Source organism: Melampsora larici-populina, assembly GCF_000204055.1.
Source record: "Melampsora larici-populina 98AG31 unplaced genomic scaffold MELLAscaffold_61, whole genome shotgun sequence".
NCBI lineage: Eukaryota > Fungi > Basidiomycota > Pucciniomycetes > Pucciniales > Melampsoraceae > Melampsora > Melampsora laricis-populina.
This window is the reverse complement of record NW_006768825.1, coordinates 274,220-291,093: the sequence shown is the minus strand read 5'-3', so window position 1 is coordinate 291,093 and position 16,874 is coordinate 274,220. Positions and strand designations below refer to the sequence as shown.

The 16,874-nt window shown below is 41.4% G+C and overlaps 1 protein-coding gene across 1 annotated transcript; it reads right to left on the bottom strand.

Annotated features, from left to right (window-relative positions):
• Window positions 1-7,893: 7,893 nt before the first annotated feature.
• On the bottom strand, window positions 7,894-13,479 carry MELLADRAFT_39867 (uncharacterized protein; the record flags this gene model as incomplete). Its single annotated transcript, XM_007416472.1, has 14 exons — window positions 7,894-7,957; window positions 8,025-8,297; window positions 8,390-8,515; window positions 8,611-8,825; window positions 8,889-9,861; window positions 9,942-10,249; window positions 10,344-10,480; window positions 10,558-10,720; window positions 10,832-11,108; window positions 11,244-11,620; window positions 11,703-11,890; window positions 12,113-12,206; window positions 12,298-12,972; window positions 13,069-13,479. 14 exons carry the CDS (start codon window positions 13,477-13,479, stop codon window positions 7,894-7,896), a joined length of 4,281 nt encoding a protein of 1,426 aa, XP_007416534.1.
• Between the last annotated feature and the right edge of the window lie 3,395 nt (window positions 13,480-16,874).

Below are 16,874 nucleotides of genomic sequence, written 5' to 3'. Positions count from 1 at the left end.
GAGCCTGTTCATGTTCTTTTCCCATAGAGGAATTGAAGATGAGTCGGGGACTTGTGATCTGATGGAAGATGTCTGTGGTCCAAATAAAAAAGCTGTAAAGACTCTTGTAATCTATCTCATTATAAGGTGACAAGAACTTCTTATGGTAAGTTACAAAAAGGCAAGCAGCGTATCTCATTGACCTACTTGATATCTCATGATGAGAAGCATGAGAGATTGCAAAATACACAAAAGGGATAATGGTTTTGATATTCCAAATCTTTTTGGCTTCATCAACTTCAATGGATCCCAGTTGAACATCCAGATAATCATGAATGATGTACAGGAAATATTTTGCAAGATGATTTGTGGTGTGTGAAAGTGTCTTATCTGGTATGTGTGAATAGAAATCTGGAATAGAGATGATTGGACTGTCTGACAGTTTTGATATATGTTCTATAGCACCATTGCTCGACTCTTGTTTATTTCTTTCAAGTTCCGTATGGATCTCAGCAATGTTAACAGCAGGTTGGGTCTTATCTGCATTCAATTGTGGTATATCTTGATGTATGCCTTGTGAGGTCTTTTGGGAAATATCAGTGTCACATGACATTTGGAACCATGATACATCAGATATCTCCTCTTGTGCTGCAAAATTTGAATCTTCTTGGTGGGTTTTTTTAGAAGTTAGTCCCAAAAATTGAGATGAAGAGGAATGAATATCTGGCAAAATTGGGGTGAGGATAGGCTCCAAAGAGGACCAGAGTTCTTCATAATCTAAATTTGAGTCTTCAGATAGTGTGTGATGTGCCCCAGTGATTATGTTTTGTTCTGTGCATGCAGTCCACATCATTGTAAGACCCTTGGTCATTACTTAAACACCAAGTACAAACACTTAATACAAAACTACTTAGACCTAAATTAGATTCATATATATTTGTTTTTCACATCTCATCTCGAATGGTTCCTTAGAGATATCGGGACTAATCATCCGCCCTCTATCCTTCGGAACCAGGTATGAGAACAGTTTTCTTTCATTCTTTATTTCTTTCTATCTTTTATCATCTTATTGTAGTCGAGAGATATCGGGACTAATCATCCGCCCTCTATCCTTCGGAACCAGCTGGTTTCTCGTAGGCTTTAGTAATTAAAGATTAGATCTCTTGGGTTCTAGAAAACCCTACCGCTGTGCCTCACAGCGTCCCGTCCGAAGTATCCAGTGAAGGTTCTCATCGAACCTTACAATCATTGTGACAGAGAAACCCAAGACCAAATAAGCAGATGCTCTAGGTATAAAAAAATGATTGGTCATGGTTGATTGAACTCTGACAGGATCTGAGATATCTTTGAGACATACAGCTGGAAGGGATGGTTGGATTGGACCAAAAAAGGGGATATTAAAAATCTCTTTCACTTCAAAATTCACTCTTATTGTCCAACATCACCATAGGAAACAGCAACCTCAAACCCTACTGCAGAATTTGAAACTTGTGTGACAAAATGAGATATCTCTGCTGGAACAAAACTGTGCACCAGCATTTTCCATGTGATTGTAGGCCAAAGAGTTGAAGGCTGTGTGAAGCACAGCAGTGGAAAGAGAAAGGAAAACTCTTGAAGCGCACTACCCAAATTGTGAAGTTTATTTCTTTAGGATATGTTTTGTCCTGCATGTTGATGTTTCACACATCACTGACCATTGGTTGAACAAGCGGAAAAGGTGAATTGGACTCAGTCAAAAGAGAGGCAATGAGGTCCATTTATAGAAATGAAGCTTGTCAATCTCATGTCCAATCTTCACATCCAAGCTTGAAGCTCAAGATTCCAAACAATCTTCACCACTTTCTGTTGAAAACACAATGAAATTCTGCTGTGTGTAATTCAATGTGGTAGTGCATCCAGAAAAGGTATGTCAGCTTGTTGCACATCAGAGGCCTACACAGTATCCTGCTGCAAATGCACCACAGGTCACACAGTCCTGTCAAGGTTTCCTAACTCCTAGGTGGCCTCATTGAGTGTCTTTGAATAGAGCTTGACAAGTTTTGGGAACATACTTGCCTTGGAATTCTTTGAGGAAATAACAGTGGAAACATCAATGTCTGAGCTCAGACCTGATGCAAAGTTTGTACAAGACCTGGACAGGAGAGCAAGGTTTTCCAATCTTTTAGGAAATGATGAACTTAAAATACAAATAAAATGGGTTGGGCTCATTATCTCATTTCAGCATTTCAGGAAAGGAGAGAGAACTTTAGAGTATTTCTATGATATTCAAGTGGGTTCAAGGTGAGTTGTTGTAGATACATATCTGGTGTATTGAATCTTGACATGACTACATCAACACCCAACACTAGAGAGAATATAATGGAATGATGGCTCTAGTGAGCAAAGGATCATTTTGATAGTGGCTGAACTTTGGACTTCTTGTTCAGGACAAAGAAAAGAGACCCAAAGGAGAAAAATGATAGTTTTGAATTCAACTCCAGTTGAGATGTATGATCCCAGTGCTGACATTTGGGAGCCAGTATCATCTCGACAAATGGACCAAAAAATTACCATTTACATGATCTGAAGAGTTATCAAGATACATTTGCTATAATGAAGTAATCTGAACTCCAGGTGTTGTAAAATGTATAACCCCACAAGGATTACACAGAGCATGAAGAGTATAATCTACTCATAATATAACTTTCAGAAATTGTCCATGGACTACTTTATTATAAAAAACAACAAAAGAACTTTGTTGATTAACTGCTGATAAACAACCAAAGAGAAAATCAACAGTATCACTAAAACACTAGGATCAGGACTTTTGAACACAAAGTCACCCAGATATTTTCAAGCAAACAGCCATGTAGGATTCACTATGGATTGGGTGGAGATGTGATTTCTTGTGATACAATCAATACCAGAGGCAAAGGTTTGTAGATACACTTCCAGCATTAAACACTCTCCCAATTGGAATAAGGTATTTTTTTGCAATAATCAATGAGCATTTATATGTCAATGATCACTTATTCCAAAAAAATGAAAAATTATTCCAATTGGGAGGGTGTTTAATCCTGACAGTGACATGATAACAAATAATTAAATATGCTTACCTTGCAACAGATAGAAGTATGAGGCCAGGGAATGGAGAATATTTGACTTGAAGTTAAGTACTGATAAAAAAGCTACAGTTTTTTTGGAAAATTCAATTTTTGCAATCTTCATATCCTGTATTATTGCTATGAAGCCACCTGCATATGATATCAAAAATGTATCATTTGGCTGAATATGGCTCAGGTAAAGGGTGTAGACATTTCCCATAATGGAGTCTTTCAGCCAATATGGTATGCTCTATAATTTCATAGGTCAAGGAATATAGCTCAATGGAAGGGAACAAATCAATGGGCAAACCCAAACTCTTCATCAATGATGAACATTGCCATCTAATGAACAAGATGAAATGGACACAAATCTCAGCTATTCACCAGCTTAATACCAATTCAGCTATATTATTGAAACGTTTGCCATCTGACGTCCCTTGAAAAACCTGGGCTTGGACTCTTGAGATGACAAGGTCATGCTGTTCTGGAATGATCAGGATGTTCAAGACCTGCTAGAGTCTGTACAGCACCGTAAAAATTGCACTATAGATCAAATTCCTCAAGAATATGCTAGAAGTGCATGGTCTCATCTGGATCAAGGTGCGTTTACCAACAGTATGCTTAAAGATCCAACTTTTGGAATGACCAAGATTACTTTGTCAAGTTTATATGGTTGGCTCCATCTCTGGAGCTCAATCCAGTTGGCATTATCTGGTCAGACTTTTAACATGAGGTCTCAGCTGCCCACTGAAAACCATGTCTACCATGACAGCTTATGCATTTAAGCCTGTACCTCCTGAGAATCTCAAGTGTTTGCTATCTTGTATTCTTGGTGGTATCAAAGCTTATCTTGGAGACAAGGAGAGATCAACACCTTTGCTTAATTGACTCATATCTTTCTTAAATGACAAGGTATGTTAATTTCCTCATACCTCCTGAAAGACCAGAGGCTTATGATTATCTTCATCTATTTACATTAGTAAATCATATGGATTATCATTATTTTTAAGAAATCTTAGGGAAGAAATCATGTTTATATTTTTTATTTTCAGAAAATTGAAGATTTTTGATCACTCAATGTACAATGATTGAAATGCTACAATTGATCCAGTCTAGTCACGTCCACGACTGCTCTGCAAAAGCAAAGTTCAGTTACACAACGTTATACACACAACCCCTATAAATAAATCACATGTAATAACACTACGCCAGATTGCAAATTTACCGCTGAGTTCAGAAAATTAGGAGAACATAGAAAATTATACACACGGCAGAAGGGGTCAGAAAAATATGAAAAAATAAGGGTTGTATACCCCTGCATGTGCCTATCATTTTGCATATTTTTTCATGTTTTTATGGCAGCAATGTATATCAGGTCAGAAACCCAGCTTTTGTCCAAAACTGGCACTTATTTAGTCATTAATCTTAAATTTTCAATTTTGGTTCACCATATGTAATGTCTTTGCATTCTGAATGCTGGATGTTTGATTTAAAATGTACACATTGGAATGGGCAGTATGTGTCCAAAAATGACTAAGGTACAGCAATCACAGTCCCCATCAGCAAAGCAAGAAAAGCTTATAAATATTTGCCGCAATGGTTTTAGCATCTAAATCAAAATTTTAGATCCTGGGTGTGGCTTTCATAATTTGTGACGACCAAATTGATTGGAAAAAAATTGGTGTCTTTGTGAATATTCAAACATTTCTGCCCAAACCTTGGTAGTTTTGGACATAATCTGGGTTTCTGACCAAATATACCCCAACATCATTTTTCTTTGAAACATCTTCAACACTAAAGGTAAAAATATGAAAAAATATGCAAAAGAAGGAGACATCACAGGTGGATTCAACCATAATCTTCCAATTTTTTCCAACCCCTTAAGCATTGCTCAGATTTTTCTTCATTTTGACTTTTCTAAAATCCATGGTAAATTTTTGATTTGGTGTAGTGTAAGTCATTTTTGGGTTAGGAGTAGGGTGTAAGTATGAGAAATGACTTGGCTAGTGAATCTGATTGGCCAATTTTTTTTCAAAAAAAATTGTGTTTCCCCAAACTCCAATATTTGGGTCCGGGTACCTAACTGGCCTAATATTAAGTACTTAAGTACTTAACTTAAGGCCTCAACTGCCTAGCCTAGGCGCCCACGCATTTATGTGTCCACTTAAGTACCTTATGAGCAGCACAAGCATGGCTCAGCACAAGCAACCCTCAGCGCAAGTTCTGCTCATCACAATTCATCAAGTACATAACAATGGTGGGTTGCGTACATAGAGATGAAGAAATGAGACAGAAGATGCAAAAAAGATGAAAACAGCAAGATAAGACAAGAAAAGCCCTCTGAGGGTTACACATCATGCCAAATCTCATGATGGTGTTTTGTGGTATGCATCAATGCAAGCAGTATATCTTGGTCAATTTTTCAGTTGGTACCTGGTCATACCAAGTCTTGAGTGTTGAAAATGACAAGGTATCAGTGATGGATAGTGAGTTAAGAAGACAAGAATGATCAGAGACTCACCAATAGACGTCCATCTGCCAATTGACTTTTTGAAAATACTTCCAAATCCTTGACACTGGACACCACTTGTGAACGTCCTCAAAGAGAGCTTTTGAGTCCAGGAAGGATTTGCATTTGAAGCTGTTGCTTTGATAGTCCAAGTACAAATCAACAAAGCTGAGATCAAGTGAGTCAAAAGTGGCAATAAGATGTGAAAAAACCTCTACCAAAATACCCTACTTGGGTATTACTGGAGGGTTGAAAATTTGGGTCTCGGGGCCGGCCCCGGGGCCGGCTTGTGGTTGTAACTAAGCTGGATCAACTGTAGGAATACATTGAGGTGCCTGTAAAAGCATGTTCTGTGTCATCCTAAATTTCACTTGATTTCTAACTATGACATCATTTGATTTTCATCCTTTCTGATGACTTCATGGCATAGATATTTTGGATCTGCTTCACATCCTGCTCAACTAGGACAGCTTAAAACATTGTTTTTTGTCCAAGGAGACCCGTCTTTTTCGAGGGTATCACTCTCCCTTGATCATCTTCTAGAGCAGATCAACTATATTTATCACATCACAACTATCAATTCCACAAATCACTTGTGTTTCATTTGCCAACAGTTAAGTGCCAATTTTTACCCCGGTTTTAGGTGAGTATGTACTACTTAAATTTCTATATCTACAAGATCTTTCTGCTCTTCATAGAAATAAATCAGAAATAGTAGAGATTACTTGTGAAGCAACCAGATTCCAACTTACTCAGGTTAGCCATTCAAAAATGTAGAGTCCTGTATATATGCAACTTGAATATTTCTTTGATGTTTTAAAAGGATTGCTCTTCTGGCCTTGAAATAAGCTTAATACAGTCAAACCCGCGCTAATGCATAAATTGGGGAGACAATTTTTGCTATGCATTATTGCGGGTTATGCAAATAGGGATAAACCCCCATAATGCATATTGTATGCATTTAGGCCTAAATGCATTGAAATATGCATTATGACGGGTTTTTGTTGAAATTGTATGAGTTTATGCAATAGTACGTTTGTATTTTGCGCGGGTGAAAGGACAAGATATTTTTTCGACGCAGAAAAAAACACCACTAGGGGTTGGTTTGACCCCATAGAGGGCTCATTGCTGCCTGATGTTGCCAAAATCCTACTTGCAAAGGATTCGATCAGAGTTCAATGAAAAAAAAAACACATCCTGGGGCGCTTTGTAGGCATGCATTATGACTTTGGGGACTTGAAAAGAAGTATGCATTATGGTTTTTGACATAATTATGCAATTAATGACAAAATTGGCCTGCACCAGCTGGGTGGAAACCAAAACATATGCATTTTGGCTGGTTATGCATGTGCACGGGTATGCATGTGCGCGGGTTTGACTGTAGATGTCTTTAATAAGTCCAAGGAGATTGATGTATGTGAGATCAAATTTCGGTTTTTTTATATAAGGTGATCAATTTGATGAGATTCAAAAATGAGAGATTGGATACAGAGAAAACAGAGGAAAAATGTTCAACCATCTTTCATTGAAAGTTGACTCCTTCAAAAACCCAGATCCCAAATTGAAACAACCTGATGAATAATATTAAAAGCATGCGCAAACCTAATAGTAAAACCAAACATCTTGATCATATCTGCATTTGTATTAAACAATAACAACAAAAACCCTATTTTCTTTGATCATTTCTCAATTCTCGAGAGTTCAATGAATAAAAGGAATCAAACACCAACCATAAACTTGATTGCTCAAAGGAAAACAAACAAAAATGATTTCTTACAAATACAAAACCCCAAAATCACTTTTTTCATTTTCTTTTACAAAACAAATAAATATATATTATGTAAACAACCATGAGAAAATAGAAACTTGACCTGAAATTAAACCCCAAAAAAAGAAAACCGTCTAAGCTTACTAAAGGAAACAAAAAAACAGATAAACATTCATACCTACAATATACATACTTCAAACTTTCTATGATGATGATGATGATAACAACAACAAGTTTTGACCTATGGATTTGAAGAAGAAGAAGGTGAAAGAGGGAGAAAAATTGTTTATGCATCTTTTTGATGTGAAGTGAAATGAAAATCGAAAATCGAAAGAAGAAAAGATGTGAGAAGTGATGGATACAACGAAGTCATCAAATTATAGATCATACAATAGGAAAAATTAACAATGCTGATTAAGAGAGACGTGCGTAATGGTAGGTTTTGTGATATGAATGTCAAAAAAAGGAGAAAATTAAAGTGATCACATATTATGAGTTTTAAGTATATGAGTGAGCGTTATTGAGTGATTGAAAACTGATTGGATACCCTTGCATCAGAGCTCCAATCTGCGTTCTGGTACTTCAAGATATCCTCCTTTTTCCCACATTCCAGGTCTACTCAACAAAAAGACGTACGGTCAATAAAGCAAACCACGGAAGCCTTATAGAAGACAGATAGGCTTACTTATATACTTGACCAGATCTCAGTAAGGGATCAATGGCGCCTACCATCAAACTTGATAACCTGGCAAAGTCCACAGGTTTCAAAATCCATCCATCCATTCCTGCATCTGTGATCTCAGCCCGTTGGCGTTCATGTAAACTAGCTGAGACTGCTAAGATAGGTACACCACAATTGATTCGATGACTTTTTGGTAACGATACATCCCATTTGGTCCGTTCTTTTTCAAACTCTCGTATCCTCCGTGTCGCTTCTAATCCATCACAAATTGGCATCCTAGAAGCCATAATGACAAAATGATCACCAAGTGTTAGAGTCAACAACCTCTCTTTTCCGCCTCATCACTTCCAAACAACCACACACTCAACTGTAAGTCCATCAATATGATATCAAATTGTGCATCTTTTGAAAAAAGTTCAACGGCTTCTTGTCCGTGTACCGTCAACGCAACTGCATGTCCGCTTTGAGTTAGCTTTTTCTTCAAAATTACTCGACTTTATGATGCGCACAAATCATTTGGTCAGTTATGGAGATCCATGAGATACAATTCACTTTTCAACAGGAGGTGTTGAGGAATATATCAACTCACTTGATCGCATCATCTTCAACTACCATCACTCTCATAGGCTCTTTCGAAACCACCCTTGAATTTACCGATCGAGTAAAGTTACTTATATGATCCACCATCAAATTACTCGAAGCTGTACTCCTGGTGGTCTCGGCCGACTTAATACTTGCTGGTTCATGTGACTGCATGCTTCCTGTCTCCACAGACACGCTATCACTTCTAAGTCCACTGAGTGACTTCGCCCCCATCTCAACGGATCGAGGTGGTTCGGATTTGTTGACTGTTTTACGGTCATCGACCTGTCTCGCTCGAACATTCGAACCTGTCGTCTGAGTTGCTTGGCCGATTCGCAAAGGAGATATCACACTTGCTCGATTCGGCACATAAGTGATCTTCTGATCTGCTTTCCTATCTCTTTTTGTTGAGGAGTATCCGAGTTTTGATGATTCAGCACTGACTAAAGCATCATGCGAAACAGAGCGTTGATGGCTGTCCTGGTCCGTTTCAATCTTCGCTAACGAAGCATGCGTGAGTTTTGCAGGAGCCGAGCTGTCTGAACTTGGACCTTTGGGCGTTAGAGACCGACTTTTAGAGTTTGAATTGCCGGCCAACTTGACAGTTTTATGTGGCCACTCAAATCTGCTTGCTCCTGGCCACCCAAGGGCAGAATGCGAGCTTGAACTGCTACCTGTATCTTCCGTAGACTTATAAGCACGCGCAGGTGTGTTCGATGAGCCAACTGGGCTACGCAGTCGAGTTCGGTTTGGGCTGAAAGGGGTTCGTAGCCCTCCTGCGGTCGTGTCGGCTATACCTACAGGCCCTTGGATAGCCTCAACAAGACCATCGATTTCGGAACGGTGCCCGCCTGATCCACTCCCGACACTACCAGTACTCGACCGCTTTGCCAAGAGCGACCGATTGGCAGCATTAGAGTCATCTGACCGATTCCGCAACATCGCGGGAGAGTTGTCGGATGTGCTCAGTGAACCACGCCGGGAGGGTGCCGATCCACCTGAGGCTGAGGGCACCACAACCGCAAACGGTAAGATGATGGTGAACTTTGATCCCTGATTGACCTTGGAGTCCACTCGAAGCTGGCCACCCAGATTGTGAACAACCCGACCGACGACAGCCAGTCCAAGGCCTAGAGATTCTTCGGGTTGAGTCCCATCTATGGATTCACCGGTTTCAACCTGCTCGAAAGCTCGGAAGATACTTTCTAATTTAGCTTCAGGGATGCCTCGGCCGGTGTCAGTCACAGAGACGAAGATTCTGAAAGGAATGATGGGTCCATTTCACTTGTGAGATCGATGTTCAGGGTGAAAGATTGAATTCTCTGGAACCACGCTCACCTTGCATGTTCTTCCGATATTGTTCCCTGGTCACTTTCGGTAGCTTCATCACCCCAGTACACTTGGACCGTACCGTGTGTAGTGTGTTTGACTGCATTGCCGACCAAGTTCGAAACGACCTGTCTTAGCCGAGCTCGGTCACCTGCGACGGTGACCGGAGCGCAGTTCGGACTCTCTATGACATGGAATTGTAAGCCCTTGCGCTCGGCTTCCCTTCGATGAATGGAGATGGCTTCTTCAATAGTTGAGGCGAGGTGGAATGGCTCGCGCGAGAATAGGTCACCTCCCTGTTCAGCCTTAGTCAAGTCCTAGGAAGATCAAATCCAGTCATGGGGGTGGGGTCAATACATTTTGCACCTAACCTGAGTCATTCACATTCTAATTGAAAAAATCAAGATTCACCAGAAGATCGTTGATCACGTGAACCAAAGATTTCGACGCGTGGTAAGACCTTGATAAATTATCCCTTGTTTCATCATCCAGATTACCATCCAACGCCAACTCCAAAGTCGACAGAATTTGATGCAAAGGTGTCCTAACTGAATACATTTGCGAAACGTGACTTAGCTTCTCCGCTAGTTGTAATTCACACCATTAAATGAAATCTGAAGCAAACCTTCGTGACTAGCATTCGATAAAAGCAATGTTTGTAATTGATTGGTATGAACGGCTGCTTCCTTCTGCCGCCATACATCAATAAATTTACCATAGACCAAACTAAGAACTGATCCTGTTTCGAGTTGCTCCTCCGTCCAATTTTTGGATCGCCCTCTGACAGTCTAAAGAACAATTCAAAAGAAAAAGATGTCAAGGAGATGTATGAGCAAGTTGATAACATGGCAACAAGCCATCGCATACTATCAAACCAAAGGCTAGAGATAACACTTTACCTCAGACCAGATCTTGAACGATTTACGCGGCTCTAATGTTCTCAAATGAGCATAGCTTTCTTCAGAAGCTGTGGGACTACGCCCCGCCTTTTCGTCTTTTTCATATGGGTTCCCAGCCCAGTGAATCTCTTTCAATTGACCTTGTCGAAAGAAAGCTATAAAGTCTTGTCCGCCCCTAGAAAGGGGAATCACCAACATTCCACAAATGGTCTGGAAGGTCGCGGGGTATGCAATATCGGCATATTCTTGTGAGATATCTGTTGATACTTGCATTGAGCTAAAAGCATACCATTTTAAAATATATGACAAAGGTCAGCAAACTTGCACCTCGTATATCTTGTTGATACGGAGCTGACACCCGATCTGTAAAGCAAAAGTTGGCATGACCGGGTTCGGTGTGTGATACACTCACTTGAATGACTTGACACGTAGATATTCCAACACAGCCAATAGCTCTTGACTATTGTGAACCGGTCCCAAAATCTTGGCCTCGTCCCCAATCGATAGTACTCCAAACTCGGCATCAAATAACCATAGGAGGTCTTCAGCCTTTGCCACAATGTAGCCAGATGGGTTAGCAGCTGTCGCAGCTGTATTGATCAGCTTTCGTGATTCTAATCGATGAGAAAGATTGAGTCGCTCAATGTTTCTTGAGATACTATCTCCCAACATCCGACAGAAGTGACGAGTTGGAAAGGTGACCCGATGACCATATCGACCATACGAATGGCATGAAATCAAGCCCCACAATGCGTTGTTACAGATTATTGAAATTGAGAATGAAGCACGCTGTAGTACGCATCAAAAGCTATATTCAGCATCATACCACTGCGAATGGAGAATAAGAACGTGAAAAGACGTAATCACTCACGACACCCATGTTGGCGAGGTATTTGATATGGATTGGACTCATTGCCCGCAGATGGCAATGTGTCATATCCAACGGTGTGTTCACTTCCTCTGGCGACCGACACATCAATCGAGCGGTGGGCATGTCCCGGTCATACAGCATTCGTACCTTGTTGATCAGATACAGATCACGCGCCTGTGCCGGGATATCTACATTCCAATGAGACAAATTGGATTGAAAGACAAGAAGGATTGGCAAAACTGAGTTCAGATCACTACACCCAATTTTTCGATCAATAAGATTGGTTGTGCAAATAAAAAAATACGAGATGGAAGTCTGATCCACAATGCTTGTCTGCATATATTCAGGAATTGACAAGAGGATGGTACATCTCAGAGGGGATAAGCCAAAGAAGAACGACAATGACTCACCAGTTGAAGGAAATCTCAGACCTCGATAAAGATCTCGTGTCTGTTTCCAGTCTACTAATTCAGCTACAACTTGACCGTTCCAATTCTCATCAAACTGACAGGGTAGGTAAGAGAAAGTTGAACAAGTAAGCATATGTCATCACTTTCATCATGCAAGTTCACGACGGTTGAACAAGAGCGCTGACTTGATAAACCATGACACGATGGAAGCCAGTCAGTTCACGAACTACTCCAACCGACATCTTCAGGAAACTGGGTAAATCTTTAGCTTTGTCAAATTGTTCGTTGACCTGACTCAGAATCGAGAGTACCTCGACACTATCACCACTAAAGTCTTTACCCTTCTTACGAAGTCGGGAGAGTGCCTTGATTGGCTTGTTGACTGATCGAGTCGACTCAATCAGGTCTTCTTCAGTGGGAAGATAAGGTTCTCCTGCCATTCCTCCACGCTCATCGTAACTCAGGGGCTCTCTCGAGATAATGGACGGAGGGTTTATTGTATCAGTCTCAAGCTCGAATTCAACAATGATCAATGCCGGCCTGCGGATAGGCTCTGGTCGGTGGGCTGCACACCAACACGTCCATGTGCTGTGACTTGATCGGCCATCTAGCCCTGAACCCCGTCCACCTTGTCCAGATAGCCTGAACGTATGCGCACCGGCTTCTTCTTGTCCCCCCTCGAGTGTCACTTCAAGATTATCATAAAGTACTTGAGCCTCATCGGGCGAGAGGATGTCGGAGAATGAGTGAAGCTGTAGTAACGATTGTGGACTGTGGCCAAGAATAAGCCCTGAGTTTTCAGAGACTTGCACCACTTCCACACGAGATATTTGCAACACTTCTTGGTGGTTATCTGCATTCTCTGAGCTTGGTGATACAGGAATAGTAGATGTATTGGGCTCCTCCGGATCCGTTGATTCAGATGAGCTTGGAAGAGGAATGTTGCCGTGTAATACGACCGCGATCAGAACACCAAAGGCCTGAATTGCACCCGGTACACGTATGGGTTCATCTTCGCACTTGGTAATTTCACCTTGCCTGCCTGTCAAGACGATGAACCCCTCGTCAGTCTGAGCATGCTCAAACCGAGTGGTGAGGTAGCCGTCCCGAACATAAGGCTTAGGAGTAGGTTCAGCCGCAGGCGTGCCGATGGGATTGCCTGTCGATGGTTCTCCTACAGGTGAGGGATCGACCGGATGAGATGAAGTGGTAGTATGAAGATTTGGTCTAATGGGGATAGTTATACTAGATGCCGGATCGGAGCTTATTCGAGAGTCAGGCCCATTGGTAAGAAGCGGATTAGGACTCAATGAGCGTGGACCAGTTAGGCCTTTAGGAATGTCTTTGAGCCCGCTCAGGTTAAGCATTGTAGCTGAGGAACGGGGCCGACGTTCGTTGGGTGAAGTCTGACGAGAATGAGCTAAAAGATGACGATGAGTGAGGTCTGGCTGGTCGGAATTGGAAGAGTGAAATTGCAAAGGTGATGCCATGTTCGAAAGCGAGAGAGAACGTGAATGACGAAGAGGGGATCCAGCTCCCATGTTTAATGCAGTGACAGGTCCGGAAGATCTTGAAGAGCGGGTACTGGAGGGCGGAGGAGGAGAGAGGGCAGGTTGGTTTTCGGTGATGCTTGACATTGCACCAGAGGGGTTAAGGTTTTGATGCTGTTGAACATGGTCACGAGCAATGACGGGAGAATTGGTGGTACTAGATGTCCTTGAGCTTCTCTTACTCTCTGGAGATCGTTGAGGATTATGATGGTGAGTAGATTGAGAGTTTTTCCTAACTTGAAGAATACTTTTGATTGGAAAGATACGCTCGCTAGTTGTGCCGATTGAACTCGAGTTACTAGGAGGAGCGTCGTGGTTTGGATCGGGATGACTGTTGCCAGAGTTGTGAGTTGAGCCATGACGAGGATCGAAAGGTGAATTTTTGAATGAGTGTGTAGGAGACACTGGAGGGTTGACCATGAGGACTAGGATGAGAAGTGAATATGAATCAGAGAAGATGAGGATTGAAGGAAGATGGAAGAAGAAGATGGAAGAAGGATTGGTAAAGAAAGAAATGTGCCAAATGGTCAAGTAGCAAGTGATGATTTGAAAAGTTACAGTTTGCAATAAACTTAATTGTTGATCTTAATCAGTCACAGTACTGTATGTAAATCATCGATCGAATTCAAAGAGTGGTGTGTAATTACCAAGATCAAAAGGGGTGACACCACCATACATAAACTTCAATTCTGATCAATGCCTCAAATCAAATCACTGCAATAATGAACTTTATATTTCACTTCACTTCATCATCATCTGATTTAGATTATTACAGTCGTTCTCAGAAATGTTGGAAAAATGCAAAATCTCGAGCTGAGCTCGGGGTCCGTGCGCTGAGCAGGGACACGCAGATACAAACACTGACAAAAACTTTGATTTTGACAGGTATCTCAAGATGAAAATTCGTTTACTTTCCATCATACCTCGATGACCACACACCTATCTTGCCAATGGCCAGGCTAACGGACTGATCTCTTCAGAAAAACGGTGAAAACGTATGATTTCATGGTTAAGGGATTGTAACACGAGTTGAGGATCAGAGGAAGGATGGCATGGAGAGGACACAAGGGAGTTGAGGTTGGTGAAAGGGACACTGATCTCCACTCGACAGCTGCCATGACTTTTCCGTGACACATGTCATGAAAAAGTCACCTCCTCGGGACCACGACCTCAGCTCGAGATGTTGGATTTTTCCAACATTTCTGAGAACGACTGTACTTATTCTGCACAAGACCCATCAAGCTTAAAAATTCCTTCAACTCACAGCCCTTCTCCACTCGAATCCACATCACATGTTACAAGTTTTGCGTGAAGAAGCAGTCAAACCAGATTCCGGAAAAGGTTGACGAACGAGATGTTGAAAAGTCCAGGATGACCGTGCGCCGCGTCAACGGGTGCTAAGCTTGAGTACATCCCGGTCGCTGACCCGGACAGATGCTGAGAACATAAGGAGCATTTACATAAGCACTAAACTTAACAAAGTCCCACGCTCGCGCATCCTCGCGAGGCGTCGAGCGAGGGACTTACGCCAAACTTGCACGCTCCATAACCTCGCGGTGGAGAGTTTTGCAGGGAGCGCCCTTCAATGCCGTTTATCTTTTTCCACACCGAGGATTCAGGCATGGTCCAAAGAGAAAAAATATGCACCAGAGTAAGGCGCATGTTGTACAGATTTTTCACCAAGGGAAACTGCTCCCCTTTGTGAACAAAAGTGCTTCAAAGTTTTGGCTTCAATGGCCACTGTACATGTAAACCACACATGGAACTGCTGTAAATGGGAAGGATCGGTCACAAAGGCGGGTTTTGTTCCTCCATTATCTACATAGTAAGAACACTTTCCTCGGTGAAAATTGTGTACAATATGTGCCTTATCCTGGCGCATATTTCTGCTCTTTGGACCATGCCCGAATCCTCGGTGTGGAAAAAGATAAACGGCATTGAAGGGCGCTCCCTGCAAAACTCTCCACCGCAAGGTTATGGAGCGTGCAAGTTTGGCGTAAGTCCCTCGCTCGACGCCTCGCGAGGATGCGCGAGCGTGGGACTTTGTTAAGTTTACATAAGCACCTGCATGCAGAAATGCATCGAGGAAAACCCTGGAAAACCACACCTTTGGGCACGGCTCATAATTGATAGAGACTGAGTCCATCGCTTGCCTCAAGACATCTTTCTTCCCCTCGGCCCTTTGGGCATTTTTTTGTCGCCAACCATTGTATCTATGCCATCTTTCATATTCTCTTGATGGGAATTTGCAAATATTACGCCGACTTGAAGCTCGCCGCCACTACAATGGATGACTCCCTTTGTCACTCCATATCACCCCATTCAATTGTCTGCTGGAATGAGCTATACAAGACACAAAGACCCTGCTGACTAACAAGTCTGTGACCAACTGCACCTCTTCTTTGATGAACAATTCAGCATATTACCAGATGTTGTCCTATGTACATGGATGAGGTTCAAGCTCATGTGCAACTAGTGACCAGTGTCAAGGTTTCAAAGACTACACTCAGTCTGGAACTGCATGAGCAACTTGGCCTGTCATTGCTGGTCACCTGGGGTGTTCTAAGCTGCAAGTACAATTTGAAAAATATTTCCTTTCCTACTGAAGTAAGTTGGCAATACCTGAACAGGTAAATGAGTCCCATCAACAGAGTCAACAAAGATCTTGAAGTACACATACCAGTAAGGGTTATCACAAATGTCTTTTGAAAGCAGAGGATCTTGTTGAGGGGGAGAAATGTATGAGTGAAACAACTGTGTATCTGTGGGAATATCTTGAGTTAGGTTGTTGATGATCCTGTAGAGATATAAGTCACTGGTGATATGAGTATCAGTCTATGAAAATAATTTTTCAAGAGACACAATTGATTTACTTTGAAAATGCATCAGTAAACCTTTGGAAGCGCTGGTTGACTTTGTATTAGATAGAAAGTCCAGAGCTAGTTGCTCTGTACTACAGTTGACTCTGAGAAAACCAATATGTGTCAGAACCAATACTCTTGAAAAAACCAATAGTTTTTAGGTCAAATATATTTTATTTGCAGTAAAATTGGTCAAAAAACCAATAACTTTATCAAACCCAATAAACAATACTTTTATGTTGAGATCCAAAGCTCAAATCCAATAATTGAGCAGGTCACATGATTTGTGGTTGTGGTTTTTTGCATTTCTTTTGTTTCTGGAATCAGTGTATTTACTTACTCTTTCATTTA